The 17,125-nt window shown below is 46.9% G+C and overlaps 1 protein-coding gene across 2 annotated transcripts in view; it reads left to right on the top strand.

Moving 5' to 3' along the window:
- The window catches only part of DMRT1 (doublesex and mab-3 related transcription factor 1), a 104,960-nt gene that overhangs the window by 26,818 nt on the left and 61,017 nt on the right, over positions 1-17,125 (top strand). For both annotated transcript variants that reach the window (XM_073878276.1, XM_025891628.2), the window contains exon 3: positions 15,848-16,131. In XM_073878276.1, coding sequence (XP_073734377.1) covers positions 15,848-16,131 — 284 coding nt within the window. The remainder of the gene's footprint in view (positions 1-15,847; positions 16,132-17,125) is intronic.

Raw genomic sequence — 17,125 nt, forward strand, 5'->3', positions numbered from 1 at the left:
CAGTGAGTGGCCACGCAACAGTCGAGCGGGCTCATTCCTGACAGCGCATGCTCTCGTGGACCTTGATGTGAGCCGGATGCGTGCTCAGCCGCGTGTCTCACACCGTCAGGCTGGCGCTGTGCAGCGGGGCTCCGGCAGGGGGCTGTAGCGGGGACGCCGTGGAAGTGCCAGGGGCTGGTCAAGCCCCCTGCACCCACACCACGTGCAGCCAGCATCCTGTCCCTTCACCTGTCCCTGCTGATGCTGGAAAGTGGGGTGGTTGTAGGGTGACTCGCTTCGGGGACCGCATGTCAGTTCTAGAGTTGGTATTGTAAGTGCACATGGAATCCCCAGATTCCATTTTCTTCACTGATTGGAACATAACACCTCTTCCCACTCCATGAAAACAACAGCAACAACAACAACAAACACTAAATGTGGGAGCATATATATTGAATTTAAGATTTAAAATTTCACCCTCCCTTATCTCCACCTTCTCCCAGTAGCAATCTTTAAAAAGCGTGATACAATTAAATAGTCAAATTCAAAGAAAAGGGAGTACAAGGGGCTGCAGATAATTCCCAGTTTGGGTTACCAGCTCCCACACAACGGAGAGTCGATTATGCTTTGTGTTCCTGTTGTTTGCGGGGAGGGAAGACTCCATGGAGGTGGGAAAGGTGCGTCGGGAAGAAATGTGAAGTGTTGCTGATTCGAGGTCAGTGCGCCTGCAGAAGCTTCTGGTGTCGGCCCTGGAACAGCCCCTTGCAAGTGCTAAAGGTCAGAAGTGCTTCCTTCACAAATTTGGTACGACGGAGCAGTTAGCTGTTACAGTGTGCAACCCTGGAGGTCACAGACCAGGCTAGGAGAAATAATTATGAATAGTAATGGGCAATTACAGATAATGGGCTTCTGGGGGTGGCAGAAAAGACACAGCCCCACAGTCTTGCCTGGAATGAACACTGACTAGCACATTAACGTCATAGCAAGCTAAAAGTTCAGCCCTGGAACAGCAGCAGTCCCCCCAAATAAATAAAATCCCTGACTGCCTTAAGGGAAGACACACCATAGTAACTATGCTTCTCAGAAGCAGAACTGAGTAGCGGAGGCAGTGGGGCTGGGGGGAGAGAGTGTGGGGAGAAGAAGCAGGGGTCAGCTCTTCTCCCCCACTGGCCCCCCCGCTGTATTCGCCTCACTGAGTCAAGACGGGTTCAGGCCCGCGGCAGGTACACAGGGAAGAAGAGGTCGTTTGCTTTCCTGGCTCTGGGTTCGTGTTTGACGTTTAAAATAGCCCTGTCATGATTGCCTTGTGGGAGAAACAGATTGTTCCCGCATTTCCTGATTATGCCTTTAGGGAGTGATATCACACCAACTGTACTCAAGGCTACTGTCTGACCTCAGAGAAGGCCAGGCGCGGAAGATTCTGTTCCTTTCCAAGTTCAGTTGCGCTCGGGAAGCCTCTGCCAGGTGCAGCCCAGCCCTCCTGCGGTACCCCAAAGATGAGCATGTGGAGCAGGGATTTTTTTTTCAGAATTATTTGGTGGCTCTCTTGCTCGATGCAGAGAAGGCCACCACTCAGTTATGACAGAGATGAGAACGATAGCTAAACCCCTCTCGAGCACTTACCGTGCGTCAGAGCCTGCTGCACCCTCTGTGGTGTCTGTGGCAGCATTATCCCCACGTTATGTGGAGACGCTGGGGCGCAGAACACGAAGTCCGTGGATCCAGGGTCATGGGGCACTAGATCCCGATCTGATGGAGCAGCTCGGCGTGGGAGCTAACGTTCTCACCCGGAAGTTCTGTGCACTGGTTGGCATCTCTCCCACTGAAAGAAATGTTTCCGGCTTAAGCTCAGAGCCAGGGGTGCCCAGCTGGGACTTCGCTGCTGACTGCTAACCAACTATGCGGCGAGCTCAGGATGACACCCTGGACTCCAGTCGCTCTGAAATCGGTCCTCCTGGAAAGAGAAGCACTCATAAGACACAGGTTTGCAAACTTTTCAGTGGCAAGGATCCCTTTACGCTCTTAAAAATTATCAAGGACCTCAAGGAGCTTGTATGTTGTATGTATGGATTCTATCAACATTTATTGAATTAAAGCCCCAAACTGAGAAATTAAAAACATATTTGTTAATTCCTTTAATAAATGTGTCACTTGTTAGGAGAAGTAACATATTTTAATGAAAAAAAAAGGTGTATTTTTCCAAAATAAAACTTAGGAGAGTGGCATTGTTTTGACGTTTTTGCAGACTTATAAGTCTGACTCAGACATAGCTGAGTTGCCATTATTTACTTTTTTAGTCTATTGTTTTGATAGAAATACATGAAAATACAGTTTCACATAGATAAATTTTTGGAAAAGGGAGAGAAGTGTTTGAATAGCCTATTGAGACCCTTGTTCCTGTTTTCTGATACTGGACCAAAACTTGAAAGGTGATTTATTCATTTATTTATTTGTTTATTTTTAAAGATCTTATGTATTTATTTGAGAGAGAGAGAGGGCTAGAGGGCATGAGCGAGAGGGAGAGAGAACCTGAAGCTGACTCTGCGCTTAGCTCAGAGCTCGATGCAGGGCTGAATCTCACAACCCAAGATCATGACCTGAGCTAAAACCAAGAGTCTGAGCCGACTGAGCCAGCCAGGTGCCCCAGTGATAATTCCTTAAGGATTAGTTGCAGGGTGGAGTCTGAAGTTGTGTTAATGAGCTTTTTCTCTGCCAAATTAAATACACTCGTCTATCTTGCACTTTATTTATTTACTTATTTTAAGATTTATTTATTTTGAGAGAGAGCACACACGCACGCGTGTGGGTTAGGGGAGGGGCAGAGGGAGAGGGACAAGAGAGAGAGAAAATACCACGCAGACTCCCCACTGAGTGAGGAGCCCAACCTAGGACTCCTCCTCACATCCTTGAGATCATGACCTGAGCTGAAATCAAGGGTCGGATGCTGAACAGACTGAGCCACCTAGGCACCTGCCATTATGCACTTTAAATGGACCTTTTGCCCGTGCATTATTTTCTAACGTCGTTCATTGGTCATTTGGAAAAAATTAACTCACTGAGTTGTGTAGATCTTCCAAAGGTCCTATTTCATGGCAAAATATCAGAAAAATCCCATTTGTTAATATCACTACTGATCTTGTCAAAACAGTCTTCATTTGGGAAGCTGTCAAGTGCATGGTGGCAGATGTAAGTTTCCAAAAATTCTGATTCGAATTTTGGCCAATAAATAGTCAGTTGTTTTCCTTGAAATGACTGGCTCACTTTGTTCCTTTTCAAGACAATACCAAGTGCCCAAGCCCCAGTAGCCAGAGTTTGTCATCATTGTTTCAAGTATATGTGGTGTTCCATAAAAAAAGCCGAGCATATCGCTCTTCATTCAGACATTTGCAGGAAGCGCCTCGTTGGAGGAAACCATCGCCAGCGGGGTGCAGCAGAGAAGTGCTTTATGCGTCCCTCCCACTTTGTCTTGGGATATTAAAAAGGTGCGGGCAAAGGTAGGGAGTTGAAATCAAGGGTTTTTTGTTTTTTGTTTTTTCTGCTTCCTCAAGGGCATCTTAAGCAAGATTGACATAAAATTTTTTAAATTCTTCAATATTTTACAAAGTAAATATTGTTTTGATTGAAATACATGAAAATTCAGTTTCACATAGATAAATTTTTGGAAAAGGGAGAGAAGTGTTTGAATAGCCTCTTTATATTTACGAAGTAAAATATTACAAACGAGGACTGCAGTGAGCAGTGAGCACCGGCGCGGGGACTGCCTCGATGTCCCCACCACTGCTTCCGCGTCACCATTGCAGCTGTTAGCACCCGGCAGAAGGCGACTAACATCCTTGCATTACTGTGGAAACCCATTAGACCTCATGGACCCTTGATAGGGAGCTGAGGATGGTGGCCTCCACCACATTTGGAACTGCTGCAGTCAGATGTAAGGTGTGGCTCCTCGGCGTACAAACGCCAGCCTGTGGTGTGTTTAAACCTGGGCTCAGACGGCTGGTCCTGGTGTCACCCCAGGCCCCCGGGATGGGTCCTCTCGCCAGAGGCTGCTGTGTGCAGTGGCTGGGGTGTGGCCTGGCCCCGAGGCACTCTCCCCCCAGGCCACCCCCTGCGGCCAAGGGTGACCGCTGGCTGAGAGGCCGGCTGTTGGGGTGGCCCAGGCCCACTCAGCGACCGTTCCTGAAGACCTGAAGCACACTACAGGACAGTTACCTCACTGAAATGACACTGGAACCAGGTCGAATCTCAAGCTGAGCAAAGGCCGTGTGAAACCATATGATGAGATGTAATTTGGTTTTTTATTTCTTCACGTTTACTTAAGCGTCCACGCCCAAACTTCCCGTCACCACCTGAGACCTGCAGGAGCAAAGACAAACAACTGTGATCTCATTTTTCTTTCTTTTTTCCATAATTTTTAAAATTTAAATTCTAGGTTTTTTTTTTTTTAAGATTTTATTTATTTATTTGACAGAGAGATAGAGAGCACAAGTAGGCAGAGAGGCAGGCAGAGGGAGAGGGAGAAGCAGGCTCTCCCGCCGAGCAGGGAGCCCGATGCGGGGCTCGATCCCAGGACCCCGGGATCATGACCTGAGCCGAAGGCAGACGCTTAACGACTGAGCCACCCAGGCGCCCCAAATTTAAATTCTAGTTAGAACATACAGCACAATAAGGGTTTCTGGAGTAGATTTCAGCAGTTCATCACTTCCGTACGACACCCAGTGCTCATCACAACAGGTGTCCTCTTTAGGACCCATCGTCTGTCCTGCCCATCCCTCACCCACCTCCCTCTGCGATCTTATTTTTATTTTTTTATAAAGATTTTATTTATTTATTTGACAGAGACACAGCGAGAGCAGGAACACAAGCAGGGGGAGTGGGAGAGGGAGAAGCAGGCTTCCCGCCGAGCAGGGAGCCCTACGCGGGGCTCGATCCCAGGACCCTGGGATCAGGACCTGAGCCGAAGGCAGACACCCAACGACTGAGCCACCCAGCCACCTCACAATCGTATTTTTAAAAGAAAATGATGAAAGAATCTAGATCCCAGCTCTAAAGGATGCTAGCAGGAGCAGACTTGCAAATGGACACCCCCGTGCCCAGCGTCATTCGTGGCCCAAGCAGAAGAGCCTGAGGAGGCCTCTGCGTTTGAAGTCGTCTGAACACGATCCAGAGCAGACACACATCTGTGTTCACCGTCTGTCGCAGGTGCTCCTAACTGAAAGTGTTCCCAGTGCAAGGGATACGAGAGAGAGTGGGGAAGGGATTCCCTGTGAGGTCTCTTTGGGAGCAGAGCCCTGGACGTCCGTCCTCTCTTCCCCGTCCTCTCCCAAACCCGGGCCCGGCCACTAGCCTGTTGGTGGCACTGCCAGTCATCCCATCCGCTCGTGGTGTCGACAGAGTCAAGTCGCATGCTGTCTCTGGCATCTTGCCAGTGATAGGGAATTCTGAGCTGGCCTAAAGCGAGAAAACTTCCGTGGCCCTGAGACATTTTCTAACAAAGAGAAATGGCATCTTCTTCATATCCGCCTCCCTCTGCAGTCCAGCAGTTCTGCTGGGTGGCCCCGGGAGTTCTGAGGCACACACGGAGGGGATGTGGAAGGGGAAACACGCAGGGAGCAGGGAAGGGAGAGCAGAAACCCGGAATAGGCATGCAGATCGGTGCGCGCGTGTGGGAGGGAACGGTTGTGCAATGCCGTCCGCTGCGCTCTGGGACCACACGGTGAAGCCTGCGCAGTGGGTGCCAGTCTTCAGATCCACTTACGATTTTCTCCTTGGAAGAGAGCCTGAACTCCATCCTTCTATGCCGACGGCAGCCTCATTCTCCTCCTGCTGGGGGAAATATGTGTGTGTGTGTGTGTGTGTGTATGTGTGTGTGTGTGTATTTTGAAAGACTCTTTTATAGAAATCTTTAATGATTCCTTAATTTCTCCTTGGTGCTCTTTGTCACCACAGAGAGAAGCTCCTTGAGGGCAGGGATTGACTGACCAGCACTTGGGCTTGTAGCTGGGGCAGGGGGTGCAAGAGCACCCAGCTCCGGGGGTCCCAAACAGACCAGCTTCAACCACTTGCTGTTGTTAAAAGTCCTAAGGCAGAGAGATGAGTAACAGAGAAACAAGAAAGGAATTTATTTTAGTGAGTCCAGCACCTGGAAGACAGCAGATGAGCGTCTCAAAGACTGTCTCTAAAGTGCTGAAAATGCTTCCAGGGTTAAAAAAGGAAAATGCGGGGCATTGGGTGGTGAAGGTGAAGTCGAGCATTGTCTTGCGGTCTGTGCTGCAGGGTCTGTTGGCTCAGGGCAGTCCCAGTTGCTTGAGGGGCAGCTTCAGTTCCCATTCCAGGGAAGCTTTGCCCACAGGGTCTTTTGCCTGTTAAGAGGTCAGCTAGGAGAAAGTTTGAGGTCAGCATGGAGGTCAGTGAAGCCCAAGTTCAGGGATTGCCGCACACAATGGATGTGTTACTCCCAGGGCTTTTCAATGGCCCCAGGGTGGCCTGCTTCAAATCGTGGCCAGCTCCCTTGGAAGGCTTTTCCACTCTTCATGTTTCTCCATTTCCCCTGTAGTTCCTGTTGGTTTCTTTGATGTGGTCATGCTTAACAATCAGTATCTCCCTCTCTCTCCCCCTCCCTCAGTCTCTCTCCCTCTGTCTCTTCCCTCTCTCTGTCTCTCTCTCCAGACCCCTTTGCATCCCACATTGATATTTTACACATTTTGAACCAGACTGCTCCTGGCTTGAAAGACCAACTTCAAATTCGTTTTGTTTTGAAAAGCCATCACCCTAAGAACACTGAACTTGGCAAATTCCTCTGGGACCAGATTACAAAAAAAAAAAAAAAAAAAAAAAAAAACCCTCGGGAAAAAGGAGATACTGGCTCAAACACATTCGCTGCTTTGTGTACAGGAGTGACGTGAGCGAACCAGCGGCAGCAGAACGTGTACTTGGAAGGTTGGACTTCATCTCGCCCTCCCTTCGCACGGGTTTTGTGTTTTCCCACAGCCTTGGCCAGTCTCTCCTTCTGTGTTTGCCTCGGACTGTACCTGTGAGTCCTGCAGCAACAAAGACTGCAGCCTTTGTGCCCCGAGGTCCCAGACAGGTTGCCTTGCACACAGTAGGTTCTTGTGTGGAACAGGGTTGTGTCTCCTCCAGGGGAAGGTGCCAGTGCAGGTGATGGTCCCTCGTTCGTTACCACAGACACCAGTTAGGGAACAGTAGGCACATGCCCCCTCCGTGATCAGGCCTCCTGGCTGGACCAGCTCTGCTCTCCCTCTGGAAACCCACACATTCCCTTGTCAGGGTGGCAAGCTTGTCTCGGAATTGTGTACGTGCTTAGGGGCTCCAGTGGTCAGCTCACAGGACATCTGTTCTCCCCCGTCTCTCTCTCCAGGTTCTCCCCGTTGGAGCGGCGGAGACTTGAAGCTTCTCCCTGGGTTTCTCTGTTATTCCTAAGTCTAGGAAATGCCAGGAGCTGTTAATCTGGACATAGGGGTTACCCTGCAGAAAGAAAGCTTAAAAAAAAAAAAAAAAAAGCAAGTTGCTAAGCAAGCCTTCTTATCCCAGGCTGGTACCCCTGTCATCCTCCTGACTGACAGGTCATCATTGAACATAGTCTTCAGACCTTAATTTTCCTTAAAAAATAAAAAGGAATAGAGAAAATGACTGACACTCTTTCTGTATCCTCCTAATACTCAGCACAACATGTTAGATAGGTAATTTTGAGATCTCAGACTTAGCAAGTGAGCAATTTTGCCTGGTGGGTAACTCTTAAAACCAGAAGCTAAGTTGGACAGGGACCATGCAAGGCATGGGATCACAAAGAAAAGTAAAACCTGCTCTATGTAAATTAACCATTCACCTGAGATCACTGAATGATACAGGGTCTTACTGTTTGTAAACTGTTAATTCTGGTTTTCTGTGTGATCTTTCATATAGGAGACTGGGGTTTGGTTTTGTCATTGAAAAGGTTTAAACGTAAAGGACTCAAAGTGCAACAACTCCGGGAATCTTGACAGTAGAGAAGAGTAGGGAAAAAAGCCTTCACATACCTTAAAATGAATTACTGGTTAACTACCATTAATATGCTGTGGGCCCGGAGACCAGCATATAACACTGCAAGATCAATACGGGTATTTATCATGTGTGGGTATTGATCTCTCATGAAGGAGTGAATCATATTTCACGCTGCATATGTTAGTGCAAAAAAAAAGTAGCAGAGGGATTGGGAATCCTTATCAAAGAACTGGATGTGTGGAAGGTAAATGTACTGAGCCACAATAAGAGCATTGGAATAACAAGAGATCAAGTCTGTAGGCGTATCTCTGCACACGTCTCTGTCAGACGAATGCCGTGGGTCATTTTTCCAGATACATGCTCCTCTAGTTCCTCCTTGCTTTCTTGCTTTCTTAGTTGTTGAATCCAGCCTTGCTGACCTTTTCTTCCTTCTAGCACAAATTAATACTGTACCAGTAATAAATACCAGCACTGAAAACGTCTGACTTCATTCTTCCATTGGCATCTTGAGGACCTAGAGGTTGATAATTTTTACGAGAAAGCTGCCACATTCTCTTGGGAAAGCACAGCTGTTGTGTTTTCTGTTATTTCTAATACCATTTTTAAGTCATCTTGGCCCATGTTTATTCTAGAAAAATAAACAGTGAGATCCAGCTTAAGAATTTTTAGCAAACTCATTAAGATGTTTCTACTTTCGGGGCACCTGGGTGGCTCAGTCGGTTAAGCATCTGCTTTCCGCTCAGGTCACGTTCCCAGGGTCCTGGGATCGAGCCCCGCATTGGGCTCCCTGCTCGGCGGGGAGCCTGCTTCTCCCTCTCCCACTCCCCCTGCTTGTGTTCCCTCTCTCGCTGTGTCTCTCTCTGTCAAATAAGTAAATAAAATCTTAAAAAAAAAAAAAAAAGGTTTCCACTGTCTTTGTGTTTCCTCACCCTGGCCGTACAGTTAAAATGTCCCCGTCACAGTGCGTGTCAGGCATGGGGAGCAGGAGGTAGAGCCAACTGTCAATACTTACTTTTTTTTCCCTATGACTCAGAAAAGGGTTAGGAATAGCCTATTAAGAGTTTGTACATGGGGAACCACTTTTTGAATACATACATACATATACATTTCAAATTGTATATCATTATATATTCTGTGGTTTCTGAGTTATAAGTCTGCCTGTGGGTTTATTGCCAATCAGTAGTGACACTTGGCCCAACGGGCCAGCCTTGGCGACGTTCCAGCGTTCAAGAGGACGTTTCTAGTTACCCTTTTGGGGATTAGGCTGGAGCAGAGGTTGCAGAGGTGGCATGTTCTTCTTCTGTTCTTTCTTCCTCAGTCTGGGTGAGAGCTGTGTTCTTCACAGGCTGGAGTGTCGCATGATCACTCAGCAGGGGACCAAGGGTCTGATCGGGGAGCTGGAGGGCTTCCCTCGGTGCCGGGTGTCAGCAGCATAACTTGGTTGTTTGGAGGGAATGTCCACAGCACAGATGTGCCCCGGATTTCCGTGCATTACTGCAGCCTCGCTGTACAGGCCCATCATTACCTCTGCAGGCCTGGAGTATTTAAAGAGCCTTGTATAGACTAACTTACAGACCATATGTGCGTATACAGAATAAACTGTTCGAGTGTAGTCTATTCTGCTGCCTCCTTATTCTCCTAGATCTATGTTTTGTGCTTGGATCACTTTTCCTAAGACATTTTTATTTTACTCCCTTACCCTGAAAACCTTCACTGACTCCCTGTAGATTGAGAAGAAACCGGAAGTCCTTGGCTGGCCTCCACATTCAAGGCCCTCCACAGTTTGAGCCAACGCAACTTCCCAGAAATTCTCATCACCGGTGGGCCCTTGGCGTTAACTCCGGACTCCCTCCAGGCTCATCCGCTCACTGTCCCTGCAACACTGCCGTGCTTCCCTCTTCGTGACCCTGTTGCTGTCGTTCTCCTTTGAGCGTGTCCCCATGCCATCATGCCCAAATCCCCTCCATCCTCGCTCCGGTCTCTCCCACTTGTGCTGATGGTGCCATCTGCCCATACTGTCATTGTGGCAGTGAATTGAATGCTTCGTAGATTTCTCTGTGCCTGTTTTCTCAAGTAGATGGCATGCTTTTTTTTTTAAGATTTTATTTATTTATTTGAGAGACAGAGTGCAAGAGTGAGAGAGAGAGCATGAGCAGGGGGAGGGAGGAGCAGAGGGAGAGGGAGAAGTAGACTCCTCGCCGAGCAGGGAGCCCAATCCCAGGCTCCATCCCAGGGCCCTGGGATCATGACCTGAGCTGAAGGCACTTAACTGACTGAGCCACCCAGGCGTCCCTCGATGGCACACTCTTAAGAAGAAATGAAACGTTCTGAATATTTCTTTATGCCTTTTACAGCTAAAGCAAAGCTTTGGACATAGTTGTTCTAGGATAACCAATGAGTGAATCAAGTATAAATACAAAAATACAATTTAAGGTTAAGAATAAATTATTTTTATATTACCCGCTCCTCTTGATTTTCCAGAAGCCCTCTGTAGAATAGTAAAGTTTTCAAAGGGAATAGGTGCTCGAATAGTTGAATTAAGCCTTTGTGGTTACAATACATGAAGAAAGCCTGGGTGTCGGCCACGGAACCATTTGGCAGCAGGAAACACACTGCTTGCGATGGGAGCTCTGCAGAGATTTTGGTTAAAGTGGTATTGATTGGCATGCTCTTGGTAGCCATTGAGGAGTGTCACATGAATGCAGTCAGGCGTCACATTTTTAGGGATAATGTACGGAACAGTTGCTTTGAATCTTTAAAGTAGACCAGTGATTCTCGATCTTTGAGTGCATCGGAGCCTTCTGAGGGCTTTGTTAAAGCTCAAGACTGCTGGGCCCGACCCTCAGAGTTTCTGATTGAGTGGGTCTGTGATGGGGTCCAAGAGTGTGCTTTTCTGAAAGTGGTGCTGATGCTAGTGCTGCAAGGACCACATTCTGAGCACCACTGGATGAGACACCTGCCGTTTGATCCACTGGATGAGACACCTGCCGTTTGATCCACTGGATGAGACACCTGCCGTTTGATCCACTGGATGAGACACCTGCCGTTTGACGGATGTTTATTTCAACCTTGGGAAATTTCCATGTACTAGTAGAGGCTGAGAGTCATAAAGCTGTTTTTAACATTGACCAAGAGTTTTGATGTGAACTTGGAAATGAAATTTGTGATTTATAAGATACAGTGTTTAATAGTTCCACATGTCCCTAGACCTTTTTAAAATGTCACTTTTTCTTTTTTTCTTTAAGAGAGGGGGAGAGAGAGTGGTGGGTGAGGGGCAGAGAGAGAGGGAGAGAGAGAATCCTAAGCAATCTCCATGCCCAGCTCTCTCACAACCCTGAGATCATGACCTGAGCTGCAGTCAAGAGTTGGATGCTTAACCAGTTGAGCCACCCAGGTGCCCCTAAAATGTCATTTAAGAGTGCTTAAACATGTCAGGATTGGAAAATATTTAGGCATCTATTCTTAAAGAGCTCAAATGATTTTTATTATTTAAATACTCGTATGAAATGAAACTTTTCCAACATGTATCTTAATTTATTCTTAAAACGCTCAATATAATTTGAAAGAAGAAATTAAATATGGGTAAGTGGGAAAATGATGGCATCATTAGCTAATTGCAGTCTGCTGTAGCAAAACAAATCCCTGCTCTGACCTGACACAGCAGTTCATTTGAGGTTCACTGTGGAGTCTGTTCAAGCCATCCTCTGGTTACCTCGAGAATTATTACGGACATCGTTTTGTTGCTGGATAAAGCTGAGACCTGATAAAAGGTTCTAAGGTTGTGATGCAGAAATTCATGAACCTGTATCCTAATCTTAGAATGCCTGTGTTCTTGGGGTTCTGTTTAACTCTTAAGTAATGTATTTTGCTGTGTTTTTTGTTTTTTGTTTTTTTTAACTGAGAACCTTGCTTTTGAAGGGCAGGTCGTAAGGGGTATCCAGTTTTTCCCACTGCAGGGACATGGAAAAACATCTAAAATGCCTTCCTAAATGTCTGTGGGATTGTATATGGATGTCCCACCAGTGCTTTTGACTGAGTGGTTAAGAATATGTCATTCATGGGGCGCCTGGGTGGCTCAGTCGTTAAGCGTCTGCCTTCGGCTCAGGTCATGATCCCAGGGTCCTGGGATCGAGCCCCGCATCAGGCTCCTTGCTCTGCAGGAAGCCTGCTTCTCCCTCTCCCACGCCCCCTGCCTGTGTTCCCTCTCTCGCTGTGTCTCTGTCAAATAAATAAATAAATCTTTAAAAAAAAAAAAGATCTGTCATTCATGATATATCAGATAAAGGGCTAGTATCCAAAATCTATAAAGAACTTTATCAAACTCAACACCAAAAAAGCAAAAAATCCAGTCAAGAAATGGGTAGAAGACATGAACAGACATTTCTCCAAAGAAGACATCCAAATGGCCAACAGATGCATGAAAAAGTACTCAACATCACTTGGCATCAGGGAAATACAAATCAAAATCTCAGTGAGATACCACCTCACACCAGGCAGAATGCTAAAATTAACAAGTCAGGAAACAACAGGTGTTGGCAAGGATGAGGAGAAAGGGGAACCCTCCTACACTGTTGGTGGGAATGCAAGCTGGGGCAGCCACTCTGGAAAACAGTATGGAGGTTCCTCAAACAGTTGAAAATAGAGCTACTCTACGATCCAACAATTGCACTACTAGGTATTTACCTAAAGGATACAAACATAGTGATTCAGAGGGACACCTACATCCCAATGTTTATGGCAACAATGTCCACAAGAGGCAAACTATGGAAAGAGCCCAGATGTCCCATCAACAGATGAATGGATAAAGATGTGGTACCTATATACAATGGAATATTACTCAGCAATCAGAAAGAATGAAATCTTGCCATTTGTCACAACATGGATGGAACTACAGGGTATTATGCTAAGCAAAATAAGTCAGCAGAGAAAGACCTACCATATGATTTCACTCGTGGAATTTAATAAACAAAACAGATGAACGTGGGGAAGGGAAGGAAAAATAAAATAAGATAAAAACAGGGAGGCAAACTATAGGAGACTCTTAACTCTAGGAAACATGCTGAGGGTTGCTGGAGGGGAGGTAGGTAGGAGGGTGGGGTACCTGTGATAGGCATTAAGGAGGGCACATGATGTAATGTGCACTGGGTGTTATAAGCAATTGATGAATCACTAAGTTCTACCCCTGAAACTAATAATACACTGTATGCTAACTAAATTAAATTTAAATAAAAAATTTTAAAAAGCATGTCATTCATTCCTTCTCTGATTTATATATCCATATAATTTGTCATTTTTGCAAAATTTATATTGCTAATGTAATCTGGAAAACAATGAAGACATGACATTAAACACAAAAGAATCAGCTACTGAAAACCACCTGTTATGCCATGAAATTGGTGTTGAAAATAAGAAAAAGTAGGGGAGTTCAGGAGGAGGGAATGGGCATGTGCCTTCTCCGAATGTGGTATAGAATAACAAAATTGGAATTTCTCATCTCATTAGTTGGGAAGAGAAGAGAAGAAAAAGAAATATAATAAAATAGTGGCTTGACGGAACACTGGCAGGAGGTTAAGGTGGGTGGATTTGGTGTTCTTTCAGAGAAAAGAAACTTTAGCACTGACTTTAAAATGAGGTTGTAAAAATACCTTCCAGAGCTTGCACCTTTTTTATATTTTTTCTTTCTCCTTCCACATACAGCCACATACTGAGCACCTGCTCTGGGCCATGCATTGACTGGGGAATTTCTGTCCATTGGCTTCTCTCCGCTTACCTGTGGTTTTAAAATGAAATAACATCTTATTATTCCTTGGAGCTTCTATGTCTTCCTCACATTTATTTTGATGTCTGGCTACTTGGAAAACCATTACACATTGATCCATCCTGCAAATACTGACCACTGCGTGTCCCGTACTGAGCTCGGTATGGGGATGCACAGGTGAGCCTGGAGGCATGCTGCCTGCTTGCTTGCTGGACCAACTTTCTGGTGAAGAGAAAGCTCTTGGCTGTGCTCATCTGGTCTGTTTCCTCATTGCTTACTTGCTCCTCCATCTCTTGCATGCTTCTGCTCCTTCCATTGTGCAAAAACCACAGGGCCCTCAAGACCTGGTCCTCAGTTGGTCTTTCCCAGAACTGATTTGCCTGATCTCTTGGCATCAGTTGACAGGGCATCCTGGCCCCTCCAGGATCCACATCAACTTTGGCCTGTGTGACAGTGTGTTCTCTCCTCTGTTCTCCCGCTTCCACCACCGGCTCCCTTTGCTTCTCCCAGAACATACTTTTGTAGCAGTGACTCTCTCCTCCTCTCCCGAGAGGCAGCCAGCACCTCCTTGGCTCCTGGCTCTCAGAGCCTCTGCTCTGCCCACCCTCATTGGTAGCCTGTGCAGGCCTCCGGGGTCGCCTCCATTCCGCAGAGCACCCCGCCTCCCTCTCCCCTACAACACCAGCTTCCCCTTTTCCCATCGTCTGTCCAGCCAGGCCCTCCAGGTCTGCTGAGTTGTCTCCCGGCCCATGGCACAGGCCCCTCGCTTCTGTTTGCACACTTCAGGTCTCTCTTCCCTTTGCTTGTCATAAGATTGCCATCAGGTCAAGCACTCCGGAACACAGATCTGACCATCTGCTCCTGGCTCAGAAATCCTCCCCAGGTCCTGCCACACCCTGCAGGGTCCGGAGGGCTGGTGGAGGCTTCCCTATCCCTTGCTGCAGCTCCATTTCTCCTTCCCTTTCCCACCACCCAGTTCTTCGACCCCACCGCCCTGTCCAGCACTCCCAAACCTTCCCACTTTCCCGCTCCCATTCCTTGTCTCAGGACGCTTGTTCTCATTTTTCACCTCCACCTTGTTCTGTTCCTCCATTAAAGTGCAGCTGGGATGCAGTTTTTTTCTCCCAAGAGCTCTGTAATCCTTTCTAGGCTGCAAGTCATCTTTCCAGCCTTTAGATTTCCCATAAAAGCTTATGGGTCTTCCTGTGTGATAATCCTTGCTGTTATTTGTAATTCCATCACGTTTCGCCCTAGACTGTAGACTCCCTAGGGAGGGGCATCCTGACACCTTGCAGCCCTTTCAGGCACGTGGACCCACTTGTTGAACATTGTTTAATGGATGTCCATTGGAGAGATGACTTAAAAGTCTGCTTGTTTATTGGCATCGACACAGTTTAAAATCTAGAGCCAGGGTTGAGAAACTACAGCCTTTGGGCTGCTTCGGCCCACTGCCTGTGCTTGTGAATAAAGTTTTATTGCAACACAACCACTCAGCAACCTGGACATTCTTCATTTGAATGGCTCACAAAGCCTGAAATAGTTACTGACCTTTTACAGAAGTTTGTCTACCCCTGATATATACCGTTGTCCAGACTCCTGAAGGATTCGGTATCAGCCGTGGAAGGAAGTAAAGGAAACAATGTTTGCTTCAACTCTTAGCCTTTCACTTTGGCTCTTTGACATAACTACATGACTACCATAGTTTGGGCACTGGGATTTTTCTGTTTATTTAAAGTGAAGTACAGTTAATTTTGTTGTAAAAATGATGCAGACAGCCAAGTTAACTAGATTTGATCTCTAATTTCTTAACATTAGGATAGGATTATCTGGGTAGAAGTTAGATCTGGTCAAGCTTTATGTTACTAAAATGTTTTAGGTATGCTCAGTAAAAAGAACTAACCAGCAGGGGTCGACCAGCTGTGTCAGGAGTTCGGCCAGCCTTCTAGACTTGTCCTTTGTTTCAGTCCTAGGAGGAAGCAGCATGTTACAGAGCCTTGCTCTGCCCCTTTGCAGATGAGAAAGGCCATAGGTCGCCAGCGTTTCGAGCAAAAGCTTTGTGGACCTCCACATTAATACCATGTGGTCTTTCTTTCTTTCTTTCTTTCTTTCTAGAGGGACGCATGGTCATCCAGGATATTCCTGCTGTCACCAGCAGAGGGCACGTGGAGAACACACCTGACCTGGTGTCTGACCCCACCTACTACAGCAGCTTTTACCAGCCGTCTCTGTTCCCATACTACAACAACCTGTACAACTACCCGCAGTACTCCATGGCCTTGGCTGCCGATTCCTCTTCTGGGGACCCGGGAAGCCCCCTCGGGGGGTCCCCCGTGAAGAACAGCCTCCGGAGCCTCCCTGCACCTTACGTGCCTGGGCAGACCGGAAACCAGTGGCAGGTAAGGTGTTACCCAGAGCGGCTGGATCTGTCAAGAGCACACAGTACGCGCACAGGACCAGCCCAGCACACGTGTGTGCACTTTATGCCAAAGGCACAAAAAGGTGTTCACGCTCCCATGATGTCACGTGATGACCCCCGAGGTTGGCCGCAGGGATTGTAAACGAGTATGCATGTATTTGCTTGCGTTTTGAGATTTTACTTTTCTCCTTTTTCAATATCATTTTGCATAAAGACCCAGTTGGCTGGAGTCAGAATCACAAGGGGCTCACGGTGTGAGGTCTCACCTCCTCCAGACTCATCCCCACTTCCTTTGAGCAGCTTAGAACCTGCTGGGTGCAGCCTTCTGGTTGGCAGTAATGCTAGTGATGAATTTACACCCAGGGAGGGAGGAGTGTTATCATCCGTATGTTTGCGTGGAAGCAAGGCATGAAAAGGAATTAAGTCACTGTCATTCTGGGCCAAATTGGGATTTTTTTAGCTGAAAATGAAGGTCATCATTCGTACTCTTTAGTGTACAACCAGTAACTTTTAAATTAACATCTGGGTAAAACAGCATTTTGCATTGTCAGGGAAGGAGTGTGGTTCTAGAGCTGTCGTGCTCCCTCAGCTTTAACCATTTCGGTCCTGGAGTGTGTGAGCGGCAGATGGAGGCGGGGAAAGCATTCCCAGGCTGGGTCCCCACACTGCAGGGGTGCGGACGCACAAGTGCTGACACTCATCACTGCCAGGCCCCCTCCGACCATTAGTGTTATGATTCTGGGACAACTGTTTGTATTTTGGGTACACTTACCATGCTCAGGCTTTGTCAGCTGGGCATTGATTCCAACACAGTGGGACAGACATTTGGGAGTTTAGGGCAAATCTTTGACCTTCTTATGCCCACTTTTAGAAAAATGTGAGTTGAAATCGTCCTCTGAGCAATTCTATTCCATTTTGCATTTTTTAGGTGTGAGGAAGTCCTTAATATTCACGCTACCCCACTTTTTGGATTT

Source organism: Callorhinus ursinus, unplaced genomic scaffold, assembly GCF_003265705.2.
Source record: "Callorhinus ursinus isolate GAN/ISIS: 27379988/994484 unplaced genomic scaffold, GSC_fseal_2.0 scaffold28, whole genome shotgun sequence".
Classification (NCBI taxonomy): Eukaryota; Metazoa; Chordata; class Mammalia; order Carnivora; family Otariidae; genus Callorhinus; species Callorhinus ursinus.